At 36.0% G+C, this 19,305-nt stretch overlaps 1 protein-coding gene across 3 annotated transcripts; it reads right to left on the reverse strand.

The window, feature by feature from the left end:
* Positions 1-15,149: 15,149 nt before the first annotated feature.
* Positions 15,150-18,530, reverse strand: LOC108211581 (putative pentatricopeptide repeat-containing protein At3g15130). 3 transcript variants are annotated; one of them, XM_064093006.1, is made up of 2 exons: positions 18,332-18,530; positions 15,150-18,053 (listed from the first exon to the last, which is right to left on the reverse strand). In XM_064093006.1, exon 2 carries the CDS (start codon positions 17,603-17,605, stop codon positions 15,821-15,823), a length of 1,785 nt encoding a protein of 594 aa, XP_063949076.1. In that variant the 5' UTR covers positions 17,606-18,053; positions 18,332-18,530; the 3' UTR covers positions 15,150-15,820. The 3 variants fall into 3 exon arrangements, with proteins under 3 accessions (XP_063949076.1, XP_063949075.1, XP_017238711.1); XM_064093005.1 differs by having other exon boundaries at positions 18,270-18,530; XM_017383222.2 differs by having other exon boundaries at positions 15,150-17,483; positions 17,592-18,530.
* Positions 18,531-19,305: the final 775 nt, after the last annotated feature.

Raw genomic sequence — 19,305 nt, forward strand, 5'->3', positions numbered from 1 at the left:
ATGAGGTCCTGTTGTCCAGCTTCATGTACACCGTCTTGAGAGCATTGTAGTCCTGATCCAAGATTCTTTCAAGTGGCCATGCAATTTTTGTTTGATAGGAGTAGTGAAATTCCAACCTTTCTGGAAGTTTCTTAGTCCTTTGTCAAGGCCTTTACACTTAGCAATTCATTCAGATACAGCTCAATTAGAAGTTGTTTAATGGATTAAGTGACGGACTTTCGTACTTTCCAACATATTTCTCTACTTGTTTACAAATAAATTTGCTTGTTTTAATTCTTAGTTAATCATCAGACTATTAAAAACAAAATCCAATTATTTTCTATAACAAAATATAAGTTAAATGAGCCCTTAATCTCTAGTGCTGAACGATACTCTTACTTTTACTACATTTGACACGCATGAAAAGATTTTAATCGAGTCACACCAGTATCATTGGGAATATCCGTTGATGTAAAATTCAAAGTGGTAAGACATACTTTTATAAAAAATTCATTTTTTCATAATTTTCTTTAATAATGGTCTATTTGATCGTTCAAATGATATTTAACACATTTATTTTTATTTGTTTTGAAACTAAAAGATTTATTTTTTTAATTCATTATTAATAACTGATACGGCTTCAATTCATTTGATTGTTTACACTTGGAACTAAGGATTTGAAACGCATTCTAATATCGTTGTATAGTATCACAAACTATTTTGATTTTTTTTTCGGAATAAAAATTTGATATTTAAATTTTTATTTGGAATTATTTTTAAAAATTATGAATTATATTTTATATTCACTTTAAAATATGTGTCATTCAGTTAAAAAAAACCGTAAAGAAATGAGTTAGATGAAAAGAGTAAGCCACATTGTGCTGAATTTTTTGTCCAATTTGATTTTTTTTGGTCAAATTGACCGAATTTGGACTACTATTTATTCTTTAACCTTTTATAATTTAAAAGATTTAAAAAATACATCTTTAAGTAGATAAAATGTACTTTATAGTCACAGAAATTATACTAGATCTCTATTTATATTTTATGTACAATATTTGGCCAAAATTTGATCAATTAAACAATAAAAAAGACAAATAAAATAAAACATTTAAGAAAGGAGAGTATAACATTATCCAAACAAACAATTACTAAAATTATACAATATTCATAAATCTTTATCTTAATTTTATCCCAACTGATTTAATATAAACAATATAAAAATCTCATAGGGGTCATTTGGTTCGCGCCTTTCTGGTATCAGGTATGATTTTATTTATTCAAAACCCATACCTGGTATTTGGTTGGATTTTTTTTTCCTTCAAACCCATACCTCAAACCTACAAGGTATTAGATTTTCATACCCAACGGAAGGGAAGAGGTGAGTATGAAACATAGATTTGAGGAATCAACTTTGTTTGTCTTATTTTTTATTTTTATTTATGTCATTAAATTTAAATTATTAGTACCAAATGAAGTTGATGACTCGAAGATATATAAAAAAATTTATTTTAAGAATATTTTTAAATTAATTATAATCAATCACTTAAAAATATTTAAATTAGATATGCTCATTCCAGCACTTAATCAAACACATGATATTAAAAATGATACCTCAACCCTATAACATCTCGACCCGATTTTTCATTCTAACCTGTACTGTCAGTCTAACCAAACGAACCCTAATGTGCTTGATTGAAATTGAACTTATCAAACAATAGTGATTGGTTTTGACATACTTTATTTTACATATCATAGAAGATCTCCTTTCATATCAAACAATTCCATCAAATTATGTGACGCCCTCCAAATCCGGGTCATAGACTTGGGGGTCACACAACAATATAAACCTGTAAACAATAATAATATATGCATTGACCCTAAACATCCACGGATCGCTTCAGGTTATAGTATGAAACAAGCCACAACTTAAGTTATATTACAATACCTCGAATCCCGATTATCATCTTACAACTTACAAACGTAAAACGTAGTGCTTACACACAACGATACTCAAAAGTTTATACTATCAGCAACTCCTAGCAAGGCTTCACAACACTCATCCTGATACCTTAGCTTGATGGCTAGCCTGTGGGTCCTCGCTAACCGTAGTCTCTTTCTTCACTGGAAAAGAACATAAGGAATCGCAAGAGTGAGCTTACAGCTCAGCAAGCAATATAAACCATAAACTGAAGTTCAACAATTATCAATAAGAATGAATCAGGATATCAAATCTCTTTTAAAGCAGTGATTAGAATTGGATATTCATATTTTTATTAAAAACCAAGGTTAGGCTGCTGATCAGTCACGCACTAACCCCGAGCTAGGTACATACCAAGCTCTATCACTGGATCCAAGGCACACATTGGCCTAATGACCACGAATCTGGTCTGACCACGAATCTGGTCCACATTTATAAAACCATCCAATTCTTTAACAATATAATGAAATCAACAATATCTTAACAAATCAGAATCAATACCATTGGAACAGAAGTAATATTACCAAAACAGAATCATAATCGACAAATCAGAACCATGATAATTAGTGGGGCAATACATATCAGGATCAAAGGACAATTCAGAAATGGGTTCAAGTATCCTCACAATATGTTTGAAGAATGTCTTGAGGTTGAAAGGAAGATCAAGTATACAGTGAAGCTAATCTGAGGTTTTGTATAGAGAGCAATGTCAGTGAGAATAGCTTGAGGTTTCAAATATGTTTAACTTGTAGGAATTTCAAGTGTTAGGGTGTATATGTGTGAACATTCTTCAAAAGAGTAATATAGGTATTTGGTAAGACATTGTATAATTTGGTGAAGTATTGTAACATATAGACATTGTTCCAAAAGAGTACTGTTTGATCATGCAAGGATGGCAGGATATCAAAGCAAATGATCTGTGTTTCCAAGTCTCAAAGAAATAGGTACAAGTTCAATTGAAATCAAAGTCAAGGTTCAGCTTGTAATTCAGGTGTCAAGAGGGTTGAATAAGGTTTATCAATAATCAGGATCAATAGCACAATATATCAACAGATGTACTTTCAAATCTATCCAGAACAACGACATTATATGCAGAACAGTAACTCAAGAAGTTTGCAGAAGTACAAGTTGAGAATAGAGCACTTGCCTTATTCAGAAGCTTTACTTCTCTCTATAGCTTTCACTAAACAGAATCACTCCAACACTACCTGCTTTCCTTTTCTAAGCCTGTCCTTCTCTGACAATCACCATATTCATCTATCAATACTCAATCTTATATCATTCTATTTGTTTCATAATCGAAACAAGCTTCTATCTACCCTTCGTTTCACTTAAATCCGACTTATGGTTCAAAAGATACGATTAAAACAGTCATATAACGTTCACATAAGCATTTCACATCTCAATCAAGTAACATATAGCACCTAACACATAAGAGAATCAATGAAATAGCTTTTCAGAAAAGGGTTGGGGTTAAAATGATTTTTCTGGCATTTGTTATGAATTTTCAAACATTTTTCGGAATAAAAACGGGTAAAAGAATCAAGTTATAATTGAATAAACAAGTCCAAATACTCGAAATAAGGTTCGAAATCACTTGAAATCGATTAACAAACCTTCAACATATTTTAGAATAATTTTCTAAAGCTTGAAACTATTTTTCTGGATTTTTAAAACATTTCAAACAATTAAATCTAATTAATAAATCAATTAAAATCAATTAATAAATAATTAAAACAATTAATCAATTAATATTTAAATTAATTGACTAATTATAATAATTAATTACTAATTAAAGTTAATTAATAAATTAAATTAGATTTGTTTTTGAATAAAGAAATAATTAAAAACTATTTTTGAAAATAAATAAATGATTTTCGAAATTAAAATAAATTAAATAAAACTGTTTTTAAAAGTTTTTGAAACCTCAGGGTTTAAACTGCAAGGTTTTGAAACTTTAAGGTTTGAAGTGCTAGAAACGAAACTACAGTGCAGCCACTTCACCACCTTCAAAAGATGGGTGACCTAACTGCAGTTATGCCGCCGGCCACCCTTAAATCGCCGGAGGCGGCGTTCTGGGCCTCGAACGGTCACCAGAAAGTGCAGATAAGAGATTCACGCGACCAGGAAGCCGTTTGTATGATCAGAACCACCCATAGATGGCTGTGCTGGCCGGAAATTGAAGATAAAGCTCGCCGGCGGCGAGTTACCTTCCAGAGTCCGGTGAGGCTTAAAACGGTAGCCCACACGACAATTAACCACACAATATGACTCTACTCGACCTCCTGAACAAGCTTATGGCTTCAAAATCAACTCATATTCAGTAAATAAGAAACGCCCAATTTGAATTGAAAACATTCATCGCGTCCAAGAACCCTAAAATTGAAATTCGAAGATTAACCTTAATTTTGAGCATGTTATTGAGCTCCAAATCATGCATATGATATACCAAAATGATCAGGAGAAGATTATCTACAACATGGAAGCATCAAATCACATAAAACACATCAAAATCAAAAAGCCCTAATTTAACCCTAATTAGTTCGAATCTTCAAACTTAAATTACTTTCTAACCGTGAATCTCTACCTGTTTTTGAGACTTGATATGGATTCTACTCCTCGATACCTTCGTCTGGACTACTTGTATGCTTGATTCTGAGTCCGATAACGCCTTCAAAACTTCGATTGAACTTCAAGAACGCGAAGAACGAATAACTAGTTTCTCTCGATTCTCGTGTATTGAAATGATAATTATGAAAAATGAACTAATAATTATCCTATTTATAATTACGAATAACTGGCCCCCATTTGGATCATACCGGACATAAAATACACTTCTTAATCATTAAGTATTAATAAAACTGATCCGTTCGGGACCAACTTTTAAAGATAATTATCAAATACACGCATTACGAGAAACGTATGGGGCTCCGAGCTTTGTATGGCACGAAGTACGAGAAATATAATGCTTTAGTCAAAATAATTTGGGGTTAGAAATATCCGGCGTACACGTTTATCGATAATAATAAAATATTCATAAAATCGTTCCGAAACTCTTTCACGTAAATCCGTACACCAGATTATAAAAGTTAAAACACGAAAGTGGTTCAGAATGTCTCAAATAACAAACCAGCGAAATTTTCCCGGAAGCCCCCCCGGGGTTTAATTATCGAGTAAGCGGGTTTAAAATCAATTTAATAATAATATTTATAATATACTTAATTAAATCCTTAAATCAAATATCAAATCATATAGTAATCCATAATTTGCCAAATGAGTGCCTAAATTCTCCATATTTTAATCTGATCATATAAAAATTATGATTTAACAAGTCATAACATGCATAGACAATCATACAGCAAGTCACTTAACATATAATCCACAATTAATTCACATAATATTCACAAAATATTCGCATACTGACATAAATATATACATGTCGAAATCCCGGATATTACATCCTTCCCCCCTTAAAAGGATTCTGTCCTCAGAATCTGCTAAGAAAACAAGTGAGGATATTTCTCACACATATCACTTTCCAACTCCCAAGTTGACTCTTCAACTTTTGGGTTTCTCCACAATACTCTCACTATTTTCACCACTTTATTCCTTAACACTTTCTCTTTCCTATCTAGAATCTCTATTGGATTCTCCACATAAGATAAATCTGCCTGAAGTTCTACTGGCTCGTATTCTATCACATGCCTAGAATCTGGATGGTACTTCTTAAGCATTGACACATGAAAGACGTTATGAATATGCTCCATATGTGGGGGGTAACGCTAATTCATAAGCCACTTTACCAACGCGCCTCAAGATCTCGAATGGTCCGACGTATCTGGGACTTAGCTTTCCTTTCTGGCCAATTCGGGATAGTCCTTTCCATGGCGAAATCTTCAGTAATACAGGTTCTCCTTCTTCAAATTCCATATCCTTCCTGGCTTGATCCGCGTACTTTCTCTGACGATTCTGTGCTGCAATCAGTCTCTTTTGAATGGTTTCAATAACTTCCTTCGTCTGCTGAACTAGTTCTGGCCCAAGTAGTTTGCGTTCTCCTACTTCATCCCAGCATACGGGTGAGCGACATTTACGTCCATAAAGAGCTTCATAAGGAGGCATTCCAATACTTGCATGATAACTGTTGTTGTATGAGAATTCCACTAACGGTAGATGTCCGTCCCAATTGCCTTTAAAATCGATGGCACAAACACGTAACATATCCTCGATCGTTTGAATAGTTCTTTCGCTCTGACCATCAGTTTGTGGATGATAAGCAGTGCTCATATTCAATCTGGTGCCCAAGCATTCCTGAAAGCTCTTCCAGAATCTCGAATTGAATCGTGGATCTCGATCGGATACAATGGAGACTGGAACTCCGTGACGAACGACGATCTCCTTTAGATACATATGGACTAACTTGTCTAATGAGAATCTTTCGTTAATGGGAAGGAAATGAGCTGACTTAGTTAGTCTATCTACAATAACCCATATGGCATCGTGATTTGCCCTCGTTCTAGGTAATCCAACTATAAAATCCATCGCAATATGCTCCCATTTCCATTCTGGAATTTCTAGGGGTTGTAACAATCCACTCGGTCGCTGGTGTTCTGCCTTCACTCTTTGACACGTATAACATTTATTTACCCACTCTGCAATCTCTTTCTTCATATCGGGCCACCAATAATTCTCCTTCAAATCTCTATACATCCTAGTGCTCCCGGGGTGAATTGAATAAGCGGAACTATGTGCTTCACTTAAAACTTCATCTTTCAACTCCTGTACTGGTGGAATCCATATTCTAGAAGAAAATCTTAGAATACCCTGATCATCTTTCTGGGTACAAAGCTCTTCCCCAACTAAATTATTAACATCCTGTTCCAATACAGTCTCTTGACATTTCCTTATCTTTTCTAGTAACTCTGGTTGAAAAATCATTGTATATAATCCAGCTTCTGAGGGTTCACTCACTCTAACTTCTATTTCCAGCTTTTCGAATTCTTTATATATTTCCTTGGGTAACGTCAACACATTCAGTCTTTCTTTCCTGCTCAAAGCATCTGCCACTACATTTGCCTTTCCAGGGTGATAATTGATGGTGCAATCATAATCCTTTATCAATTCTAACCACCTTCTCTGCCTCATATTAAGCTCTTTCTGTGTAAAGATATACTTCAGACTCTTATGATCAGTGTAGATTTCACACTTTTCTCCATATAAATAATGTCTCCAAATCTTCAATACAAACACTATGGCTGCTAGTTCTAAATCATGTGTAGGATACTTCTGCTCATGGGGTTTGAGTTGTCTGGATGCATAAGCAATGACTTTGTCATGTTGCATCAACACACAACCCAATCCCTTATGAGAAGCGTCACTATAAATTACAAAATTTCCCTGTTCATCTGGAAGTGATAATACTGGGGCTGATATTAACCTTTTCTTCAATTCCTGGAAACTTTCTTCACACTTTTCAGTCCACACAAACTTTTCTTCTTTCCGGGTAAGCCTCGTCATTGGTACAGCAATCCTTGAAAAATCTTGAACAAATCTTCTATAATAACCTGCCAAACCCATGAAACTTCTAACTTCTGTTGGTGTCCTTGGCCTTTCCCAATTCATAATTGCCTCAATCTTGGAGGGATCTACTTTTATTCCTTCTTTACTGACTATATGACCTAGAAATTGAACCTCTTGTAACCAGAATTCACACTTTGAAAACTTAGCATACAACTTCTCTCTTCTCAAGGTCTCTAAAGCCATCCTTAAGTGGGTTGCATGATCCTCAGTGGTTTTGGAATAAATCAAAATATCATCTATGAATACAATCACAAATTTATCCAAAGATGGTTTAAAGACTCTATTCATTAAATTCATAAAAGCTGCGGGGGCATTGGTTAATCCAAAGGCCATCACTAAGAACTCATAGTGGCCATATCGGGTTCTAAAAGCTGTTTTAGGTATATCTTCTTGTTTAATCTTTAGCTGATGGTATCCCGATCTTAAATCAATCTTCGAAAAACATCTCGCTCCCTTCAATTGATCAAATAAATCATCTATACGGGGTAATGGATATCTATTCTTAATAGTTAACTTATTAAGTTCCCGATAATCAATACACAACCGCATACTACCATCCTTCTTCTTCACAAACCACACCGGTGCTCCCCACGGGGATACACTGGGTCTAATCACTCCCTTCTCTAACAAATCTTGTAACTGGGTTGCCAATTCCTTCATTTCTACCGGTGCCATCCTATATGGGGCTTTAGATACTGGTTCGGTTCCAGGTGCTAAATCTATTGCAAATTCAATTTCTCTATCTGGAGGTAATCCGGGTAACTCATCTGGAAATACATCTGGAAACTTGTTTACTACAGGAATATCCTCAAGCTTCACAAGTTCTTGACTCTGATCGGTTACATATGCTATATAAGCTTCACAACCTTGACGCAACAATCTCTTCGTTTGAATCATAGTCAAAAACTTCTTTACCTGTTTCTGCCCTCGAAATACTATCGTCTTCTCATTCGGTGTTTTTAACATCACCTTTTTACTACGACAATCTATCTGTGCATTATGCTTCGATAACCAATCCATCCCTAAAATAACATCAAACTCCCCCAACTTGAAAGGTATCAAGTCGGCACAAAACTTATTTCCTAAGATCTCAACTTCACAATTCCTATAAACTTGGCTAACAGGGACACGTTCCTGATTAGCCAACTCTATATTCATAACCTCATTAAGCAATTCTATAGGACAATTCAACTTAGGCACAAAACCTTCAGAAATAAACGATCTAGTAGCTCCAGAATCAATCAAAACCTTAGCACATAAAGAATTCACAGTAAGCGTACCTGCCACCACATCTGCATCCTGAACTGCATCCCTCATAGTCATGTTGTAGGTTCTGGCTTTGGGAACTTCTGGGACTACTGGAGTGGATCCCATAATTCTAAGTGTAGGGTTAACTGGAGGTGGTACCTTGCAATCCTTCACCATATGTCCTGGTTTTCCACACCTAAAACATGTTATTCCAGCTGCTGGAGTCCTATTGGGTTGGTTCCTTGCTGGTTGATCTCGAATCATTGGGGTCCGTGTTGGTGGGTTCTGACATTCCCTAGCATAGTGTCCTTTCTGATTACACTTATAACACACTACATTCAATCTATTACAGATTCCCCCGTGTTTCTTTCCACATATCTGGCACTCCGGCAGTGGAGGCCTTGGTTGATTTCCAATAGCTGAACGGTTACCTTGTCCACTACCACCTACATCTGGCTTCTTAAAAGTGGGATTTCTCCCCTGCTGAAACTTCCCTTTCTTCGGATTATTAAAGTTCTGAAACCTTCCCTGCTGAAACTGTCCCTCGTGGTGCTCTGGCTTACGCTTCCTTCCCTCTTTCTCTTTCTGAGACATTTCGCTTTCCGTTTCCGCTATCATTGCTTTCTGAACTACAGCTGCATAAGTATCTAATTCCAATATGGCTAGTTTTCCCCTGATCCATGCTTTTAACCCCTGTTGGAATCTCTTAGCTCTTTTCCTATCAGTATCTACATAGGTTGGAACAAACCTAGCCAACTCAGCAAACTTTTTCTCATACTCAGCCACTGACATATCCCCTTGCTTCAATTCTAAAAACTGTAACTCCATTCGATCCTGGAGAAATTGAGGAAAGTATTTCTCCAAAAACAACTCCTTAAACCTATCCCAAGTAACATCCTTTGTCCCTTCCATTGCTCTCACAGACTCCCACCAATAGGTGACCTCCTCTTTCAAATAATAACTAGCAAACTCAGTCTTCTGCTCATCTTTCACTTTAACCAACATAAATGCCTTCTCAATTTCCTTCAACCATATCCTAGCCTCAATAGGGTCCGCTGAACCCTTAACTCTGGGGGATTAACAGACTGAAAGTTTTTGAAAGTAACCTGGGGATTAGCCTGCCTTTCCTGCTGCTGAGTCAGGTTGGCAGTCTGTTGGGCCAAGATCTGAAGAATCTGGGCCATTGTAGGTTCTGGATTGTTGTTATTGTCGTTGTCATCAGGGTTGGTTGCACGGGTTTGTCTTCTAGGAGGCATAGCTCTGTAAAGAAACAAGCAATTTATTTAACCTTCAAAACTTTTAACAATTGTTTTTAGAAAACAGAATATTTCTTTTTGAAAACATTTTTGATCATTGAATTAAATAAATCGCATGCTTCTTCACAGAACAGAGCAATAGTGAAAGAAACAGGGTATAATGATATCACAGGGTTTATATGAAGGGCAGTATGTAAAACAAGTGTGATATGTAAAGTAAGTAAGACGGGTGCAATAAAGTAAGGGACAGTATGAAAAGGAAAAGTTCTGATATATATATGAAAAGTTGAAGGTACATCAGCGCAAGCGCTTGTCAAAAGTAAAACACAACAGCAACCTACACACTGGTCAGCCCATCTTAGTCTATATCAAGTCAAAATCGGCTGACACTACACTACCACCACACACTACACACTACACACTAATATACATGGTACCTCCACTCTATAACTACTACCGTCTAATTCCAAGGAAAAGTAGGACCTCCGAGCTTGTCCAACTCTCCCATGATCCATATAGCCCAGTCTGCTAGGTCGCCCTGACCCTCACTCACTGCAGTAAACTTCGCTATCGCCGTCATCCTAACATCAACAATCTTCTGCCTCAGCTCCCGCTCAGCTCTACTAGGATCCATCATCTGTATAACACGCTCTAACTCTCTGATCTGCCCGAGTAAGTACCGACAATCCATCCTCATCGCCTCAAACTCATGATACGGAACAGGGTGAGGTGCATCACGAAAAGAAGTATGGATAGAAGAACCTCGGGTGGAACTAGATGTACTGGGTGGGGGTCCACGTATGAGAGGCCTGGCATGAGAGGTCGAGGGTATATCTCTGGGAAGAATGATAGGGTCTGACATCGTGAATATCTGAAAGTCATGAGATAATACGTACATAAGAATCTCTGATAATAAGAATACCTGTTAGTCACCATTACTTACCTCTCGACGTTCTATCTACCTATCACTCATTTCTAATCTTAATCCCTCTACCCAAACCCGACAATCTAGGCTTGTTTCATTGACTCATAACCTGTAGCTCTGATACCAACCTGTGACGCCCTCCAAATCCGGGTCATAGACTTGGGGGTCACACAACAATATAAACCTGTAAACAATAATAATATATGCATTGACCCTAAACATCCACGGATCGCTTCAGGTTATAGTATGAAACAAGCCACAACTTAAGTTATATTACAATACCTCGAATCCCGATTATCATCTTACAACTTACAAACGTAAAACGTAGTGCTTACACACAACGATACTCAAAAGTTTATACTATCAGCAACTCCTAGCAAGGCTTCACAACACTCATCCTGATACCTTAGCTTGATGGCTAGCCTGTGGGTCCTCGCTAACCGTAGTCTCTTTCTTCACTGGAAAAGAACATAAGGAATCGCAAGAGTGAGCTTACAGCTCAGCAAGCAATATAAACCATAAACTGAAGTTCAACAATTATCAATAAGAATGAATCAGGATATCAAATCTCTTTTAAAGCAGTGATTAGAATTGGATATTCATATTTTTATTAAAAACCAAGGTTAGGCTGCTGATCAGTCACGCACTAACCCCGAGCTAGGTACATACCAAGCTCTATCACTGGATCCAAGGCACACATTGGCCTAATGACCACGAATCTGGTCTGACCACGAATCTGGTCCACATTTATAAAACCATCCAATTCTTTAACAATATAATGAAATCAACAATATCTTAACAAATCAGAATCAATACCATTGGAACAGAAGTAATATTACCAAAACAGAATCATAATCGACAAATCAGAACCATGATAATTAGTGGGGCAATACATATCAGGATCAAAGGACAATTCAGAAATGGGTTCAAGTATCCTCACAATATGTTTGAAGAATGTCTTGAGGTTGAAAGGAAGATCAAGTATACAGTGAAGCTAATCTGAGGTTTTGTATAGAGAGCAATGTCAGTGAGAATAGCTTGAGGTTTCAAATATGTTTAACTTGTAGGAATTTCAAGTGTTAGGGTGTATATGTGTGAACATTCTTCAAAAGAGTAATATAGGTATTTGGTAAGACATTGTATAATTTGGTGAAGTATTGTAACATATAGACATTGTTCCAAAAGAGTACTGTTTGATCATGCAAGGATGGCAGGATATCAAAGCAAATGATCTGTGTTTCCAAGTCTCAAAGAAATAGGTACAAGTTCAATTGAAATCAAAGTCAAGGTTCAGCTTGTAATTCAGGTGTCAAGAGGGTTGAATAAGGTTTATCAATAATCAGGATCAATAGCACAATATATCAACAGATGTACTTTCAAATCTATCCAGAACAACGACATTATATGCAGAACAGTAACTCAAGAAGTTTGCAGAAGTACAAGTTGAGAATAGAGCACTTGCCTTATTCAGAAGCTTTACTTCTCTCTATAGCTTTCACTAAACAGAATCACTCCAACACTACCTGCTTTCCTTTTCTAAGCCTGTCCTTCTCTGACAATCACCATATTCATCTATCAATACTCAATCTTATATCATTCTATTTGTTTCATAATCGAAACAAGCTTCTATCTACCCTTCGTTTCACTTAAATCCGACTTATGGTTCAAAAGATACGATTAAAACAGTCATATAACGTTCACATAAGCATTTCACATCTCAATCAAGTAACATATAGCACCTAACACATAAGAGAATCAATGAAATAGCTTTTCAGAAAAGGGTTGGGGTTAAAATGATTTTTCTGGCATTTGTTATGAATTTTCAAACATTTTTCGGAATAAAAACGGGTAAAAGAATCAAGTTATAATTGAATAAACAAGTCCAAATACTCGAAATAAGGTTCGAAATCACTTGAAATCGATTAACAAACCTTCAACATATTTTAGAATAATTTTCTAAAGCTTGAAACTATTTTTCTGGATTTTTAAAACATTTCAAACAATTAAATCTAATTAATAAATCAATTAAAATCAATTAATAAATAATTAAAACAATTAATCAATTAATATTTAAATTAATTGACTAATTATAATAATTAATTACTAATTAAAGTTAATTAATAAATTAAATTAGATTTGTTTTTGAATAAAGAAATAATTAAAAACTATTTTTGAAAATAAATAAATGATTTTCGAAATTAAAATAAATTAAATAAAACTGTTTTTAAAAGTTTTTGAAACCTCAGGGTTTAAACTGCAAGGTTTTGAAACTTTAAGGTTTGAAGTGCTAGAAACGAAACTACAGTGCAGCCACTTCACCACCTTCAAAAGATGGGTGACCTAACTGCAGTTATGCCGCCGGCCACCCTTAAATCGCCGGAGGCGGCGTTCTGGGCCTCGAACGGTCACCAGAAAGTGCAGATAAGAGATTCACGCGACCAGGAAGCCGTTTGTATGATCAGAACCACCCATAGATGGCTGTGCTGGCCGGAAATTGAAGATAAAGCTCGCCGGCGGCGAGTTACCTTCCAGAGTCCGGTGAGGCTTAAAACGGTAGCCCACACGACAATTAACCACACAATATGACTCTACTCGACCTCCTGAACAAGCTTATGGCTTCAAAATCAACTCATATTCAGTAAATAAGAAACGCCCAATTTGAATTGAAAACATTCATCGCGTCCAAGAACCCTAAAATTGAAATTCGAAGATTAACCTTAATTTTGAGCATGTTATTGAGCTCCAAATCATGCATATGATATACCAAAATGATCAGGAGAAGATTATCTACAACATGGAAGCATCAAATCACATAAAACACATCAAAATCAAAAAGCCCTAATTTAACCCTAATTAGTTCGAATCTTCAAACTTAAATTACTTTCTAACCGTGAATCTCTACCTGTTTTTGAGACTTGATATGGATTCTACTCCTCGATACCTTCGTCTGGACTACTTGTATGCTTGATTCTGAGTCCGATAACGCCTTCAAAACTTCGATTGAACTTCAAGAACGCGAAGAACGAATAACTAGTTTCTCTCGATTCTCGTGTATTGAAATGATAATTATGAAAAATGAACTAATAATTATCCTATTTATAATTACGAATAACTGGCCCCCATTTGGATCATACCGGACATAAAATACACTTCTTAATCATTAAGTATTAATAAAACTGATCCGTTCGGGACCAACTTTTAAAGATAATTATCAAATACACGCATTACGAGAAACGTATGGGGCTCCGAGCTTTGTATGGCACGAAGTACGAGAAATATAATGCTTTAGTCAAAATAATTTGGGGTTAGAAATATCCGGCGTACACGTTTATCGATAATAATAAAATATTCATAAAATCGTTCCGAAACTCTTTCACGTAAATCCGTACACCAGATTATAAAAGTTAAAACACGAAAGTGGTTCAGAATGTCTCAAATAACAAACCAGCGAAATTTTCCCGGAAGCCCCCCCGGGGTTTAATTATCGAGTAAGCGGGTTTAAAATCAATTTAATAATAATATTTATAATATACTTAATTAAATCCTTAAATCAAATATCAAATCATATAGTAATCCATAATTTGCCAAATGAGTGCCTAAATTCTCCATATTTTAATCTGATCATATAAAAATTATGATTTAACAAGTCATAACATGCATAGACAATCATACAGCAAGTCACTTAACATATAATCCACAATTAATTCACATAATATTCACAAAATATTCGCATACTGACATAAATATATACATGTCGAAATCCCGGATATTACAAATTAAGTATGATTCTACGGGTGATGGTGTGATAGCATCTACCGGTACTATACTAGAAATCAAGTAACCCGATTATTGTAATTGCTCACTATATTTTTTTTTTACTTCTAAAAATCACTAATTAATCCTCAAGTGACCCGTTTATTGTAATTGCTTACTATATCCTTTTTTACTTCTAAAAATAAGTGATTAATCCTATTTATTCACTGAGTAATCATTATTTTATTATTACAATGTAATATAAACTCCGGTCGGTGATTAATCCCAATCATTCACTAAATACTATGTTATTCCGTAGCTTGCTAAATTAATTAAAATCCGGTAATTTTATTACTCATCTGATTAATCTCCGAATAAGTCCAACTCGCGCTTTTTACAACACCGCTGTGTAATATAACTATTAACAAAGTTATGAAAAAGAGATACTAAAATTTACCTTAAAGAAGAATTTGAGAACATTTATTAAAGTCCAAATCACAAAATAATGTCCACATTTCCTACTTCTACTGGTTACACCTACATGGACACGGACAGATGCAATATGTTTTTTTGAGCTCATACTGATTGAGATAATTTCTGCTCTGTATCCAAATTAGATTAATAGGTAAATAAATTCACTGCCTAACAGATGTAACAAGCAAGTTCAAAAATACAGTTTAAAATTGCAATGTGAATCAAAAATTTAGCTTGTAGAACATAAATATACTTGCCATCCCAAATAAGATTACCCCCCGTTCCCGCTCCTCAAAGTGTAATCTCCCCTTTACTGCAACAAGTTCCTGTTGAACGTGCAAATCACCTTAACATAAGCACTTTATGCACCCACCGGAATAGCACTACAATCATCAGAAGCCATGCCTACAAGATGAGAAAGGAAAACCAGTTCATACTTTAAATCTTTCGAGATGATAAAGTATGGGTGAGCCCTTAACTCTGTAAGAAGTGACTACACAACTGACTTCTGGTATTGCTCTTTGAAACTGCGACCTTCCCATGTAGTTTTACACAAACTCATAGATCAATAGATATTTGATCCCTAGGATTTAACTCAAGTGGTTTTCATTTTGTTTTTACCACCATTTAGCTAATCCAGCTAGAGCCATACATCTTCTTCACATCCCTACTTCCCATCAATTCTCTCAGCGTCCCTACGGCATTCCAATTGCTCGTATCAGCGAACGTGTTGCTTAACAATACATAAGTTGAAGGGGCATGTCTGTCTAGATTTAAAGCATGCTTTGCTGCACGAGTTGCAGTGTCAATATCCCCATGAAGCCGACAAGCGCCGAGTAAAGTCTGCCAAACTAGTACTCCTGGTTTGGATGGCATTTGGAGGATTAAGGCCTCAGCTTCTTTCGTACGCCCAGCCAGGCCTAAGAGATTTACCATGCATGCATAGTGATCTTCTCCAGGTGAGATTCCGTAGTCGTCATTCATGGAAGAAATATGCCTCCAAGCTTCATCAATGTATCCTCCTAGGCTACATGCATATAGTACACATATGAATGTAATATAATTAGGTTCTGGACCTTCCACCCTCATCTCACTGAAGATATCTAAAGCTTTTCTTGCATGCCCATTTTGTGCATACCCCATTATCATTGTCGTCCATGAAACAACTGTCCTGTCTTTCATCGATCGAAATACACTTAATGCACTATCCATTAATCCACATTTTGCATACATGTCCAACAGAGCATTATCCACACACACGTCAACTTCATCACCAAGCTTAATTTTCAACCCATGAAATCTATTTCCATCATCTAAAGAAGCTAAATTAGCACATGCATTAAGTGCAGTAACAAGAGTAAACTTGTTCGGTTTCACTCCCATCTCCCTCATCTCTTTGACAACCTCTAGTGCTTCTCTAGGTTCACCACAATTTAAACACCCAGCTGCCACTTGAGTCCAAGTATGCACATCTCTACAAGGCATTTCTTCAAAAGCTTTCCAACCATCAGCCAATTTTTGGTTTTTCAAGTACATATCGACCAAGGAATTGCCTACACACATCTCATTTCCATGACCAGACTTAGCAAGCCGCGCATGAACTTGCAATCCCAAAGTGAGATCAGTAAGAGCAGACAAAGCAGTGAGAAGACTAGCAAATGTATAATTATCAGGCATCACCCCTTCCCGAATCATCTTACACCAAAAGCCCGGAACATCTGCAAAGGAATACTGCAGATAACCAGCCATCATGGCGTTCCATGATACTATATCCCTATTTAAACAATTGTCGAAAACATACAAAGCTTCAGAAAACTGATTATGGCGCAATAATGCAGTCAAAAAAGCATTGACCAAGTAAATATTCGACTCCAAACCAACCTTGAGGATGAAGCCATAAACTTGGTATGCAGGCATCAAGGTATTAGAGAAAGAACATGCTTGAAGAACACTAACAAAGGTGAAGCCATTAGGCCTAGCTGTTCCAGTGTGATGCATCCGAGAAAAGAAGAAAAGAGCTTCGATGGGTCTACCATGTTGTACAAAAGCAGCGATAACAGCCGTCCATGACACAACATTTCTGTGGGGCATTTCATCAAACAGCTGAACCCCGTTTTTAAGGTCTCCGCATTTGACATACATATTGAGTAGAAAATTGTGGAGATACAGTGAAGATGAGTGGATGGCAAGTTTAACGAACTTCCCATGGACTGCTCTGCCATGGATTAAGCTCGAACATGCAGTGCATTTTCGTAATAAATTAGAGTATTTCAATTCTTCATCCCCGCCGCTATAATCATAAAAGTTACTGTTAACGCAACTGGACAAGTGTGCGTAATATATGAAATGAGACAAATTTGTTGGGTGTGGCAACTTGCAGAGATTAAAATGCAAGTACCTTTGTATCCACATCTGGGTATCGCGCACACACAATTACTTGACAGTATTTTATCCGATTCAACCGTCCAAAGGGCTACCATATATATCAATATATATCTTAAATCCTCGAGCCTCGTCACTTCATGATCGATGTCAAAACTCAAAGTCTACGACGGGCGGATCCAGAACTTTTTCTTCACCGGGGCTAGAATTTATATTGTTGACCAGTAACAATCCTAAAACTGTTATGTATATAACACAAGAGAGGTGTACTGCATATGATATTAGAGAAGTATTTTTTTTTTTTTTTTTTTTTTTTTGAAAATGAGAATAAATCTCAACGAGAATCGGCAATTCACCGTGATAATTCTTTCATTCAAGAAAGCTTATTATCTAACCGTCGGACATGCAAGATGACCGGGGAAATTTAGACAATAAAACTTTAATGTCCGAAAAGAAAACCGGTCTTCTTCCAATAATCCTGAAAATAAAACAAGAAAACAAGAAGAAATATAAGTCGATATATTTAACAAATTACATCAAAATATTCCCACAATCATGATAACTCATGATTGAGACAATTAAGCTCTTAATTAAGGCATAATAATAAAATATTAATATCCTTAATTAAGACACAATTAACGCCCTTAAATAAGGCCCAATTAACGCCCTCAATGAAGAGGCACAATTTACGCACTCAATAATTGAGGCAAAATTTACGTCCTCAATAAAGAGGCGCAATTAACCATGCACGATTACCGCCCTCAATTAAGGCATAATTAGCGCGCTTTCCTTTCTGAAACCGGATCCGGTTCTGAAATCGTCGTCACCGCCACCATCGGCCACCACCGCTATGCTATCGATCAAGTTGCCTCGTCGTATGCGAAGCGAACGAAGCGTCTCACATGTAACACGAAAAATCGCCAAAAACATCAAAAACCAAACAAAACACAAGGATTAAACACAAGGATTAGAGAAGTATTTTATAAAGCTAAAGAGGAGAGAATGTGATAATATCTATGCATTTCTTGTTCCTTCTCAATACATACAAGTGCTTCTGTATAGGTCTTGGGGTACAAATGAAAAGCCAAGAATTTCATGTATTAATGGAAGAAAACTAAAAGCCAACGGTCATGGGAGAAAACTAAAAGTCAAAAGTCATCCATCATTTTATTTCATAACACTCCCCCTTTGGATGACTTGTATCAACATCATGCCTCATTAAAACCTTCCTAGAAAAAACCCAGTGAGAAAAACCCTAGTGAAGGAAAAAGAGTACATGAGTTATACAAAAGAAAAGTATATCATTTATGTCTCCCCTTCATCACGATATGACAAAAATCAGCTAATCTCTTAAAGTCTATGCATCTCGATCTGGTGTACCAATTTCTCAAAATGAATGGTAGGAAATATCTTTGTGAACAAACTGTTGGATTCCCATATACTGTATATGAATTTGACAATCATTGATTGCTCTCCGGGCAGGTTTATATGTTTCATCATGTCACCTTTAATGTATTCTTCCTTGCACATGATGTTGCCTCATTAAAATTTGCGTGCAACAATTTATTTCATAACAAAAATCTCCAATATTCTTTATATAAATATTCAATTTCGGATCTCTCGTTGTCAATTGAAATAAGCACTTTGCTCCTGCAAAATTAACTCAAAACCCTTATGAGATAGGTTAGTGGAGATCGAATAAAATTATATTTATGTAACTTCATAATTCA

This window comes from Daucus carota, chromosome 1 (assembly GCF_001625215.2).
Source record: "Daucus carota subsp. sativus chromosome 1, DH1 v3.0, whole genome shotgun sequence".
In the NCBI taxonomy this organism is placed as follows: Eukaryota; Viridiplantae; Streptophyta; class Magnoliopsida; order Apiales; family Apiaceae; genus Daucus; species Daucus carota.

Excerpts from the sequence above, each read along its gene's own strand:
- LOC108211581 (XM_064093006.1), bottom strand. The coding sequence starts at position 17,605 with ATGTGGATACAAAGGTACTTGCATTTTAATCTCTGCAAGTTGCCACAC.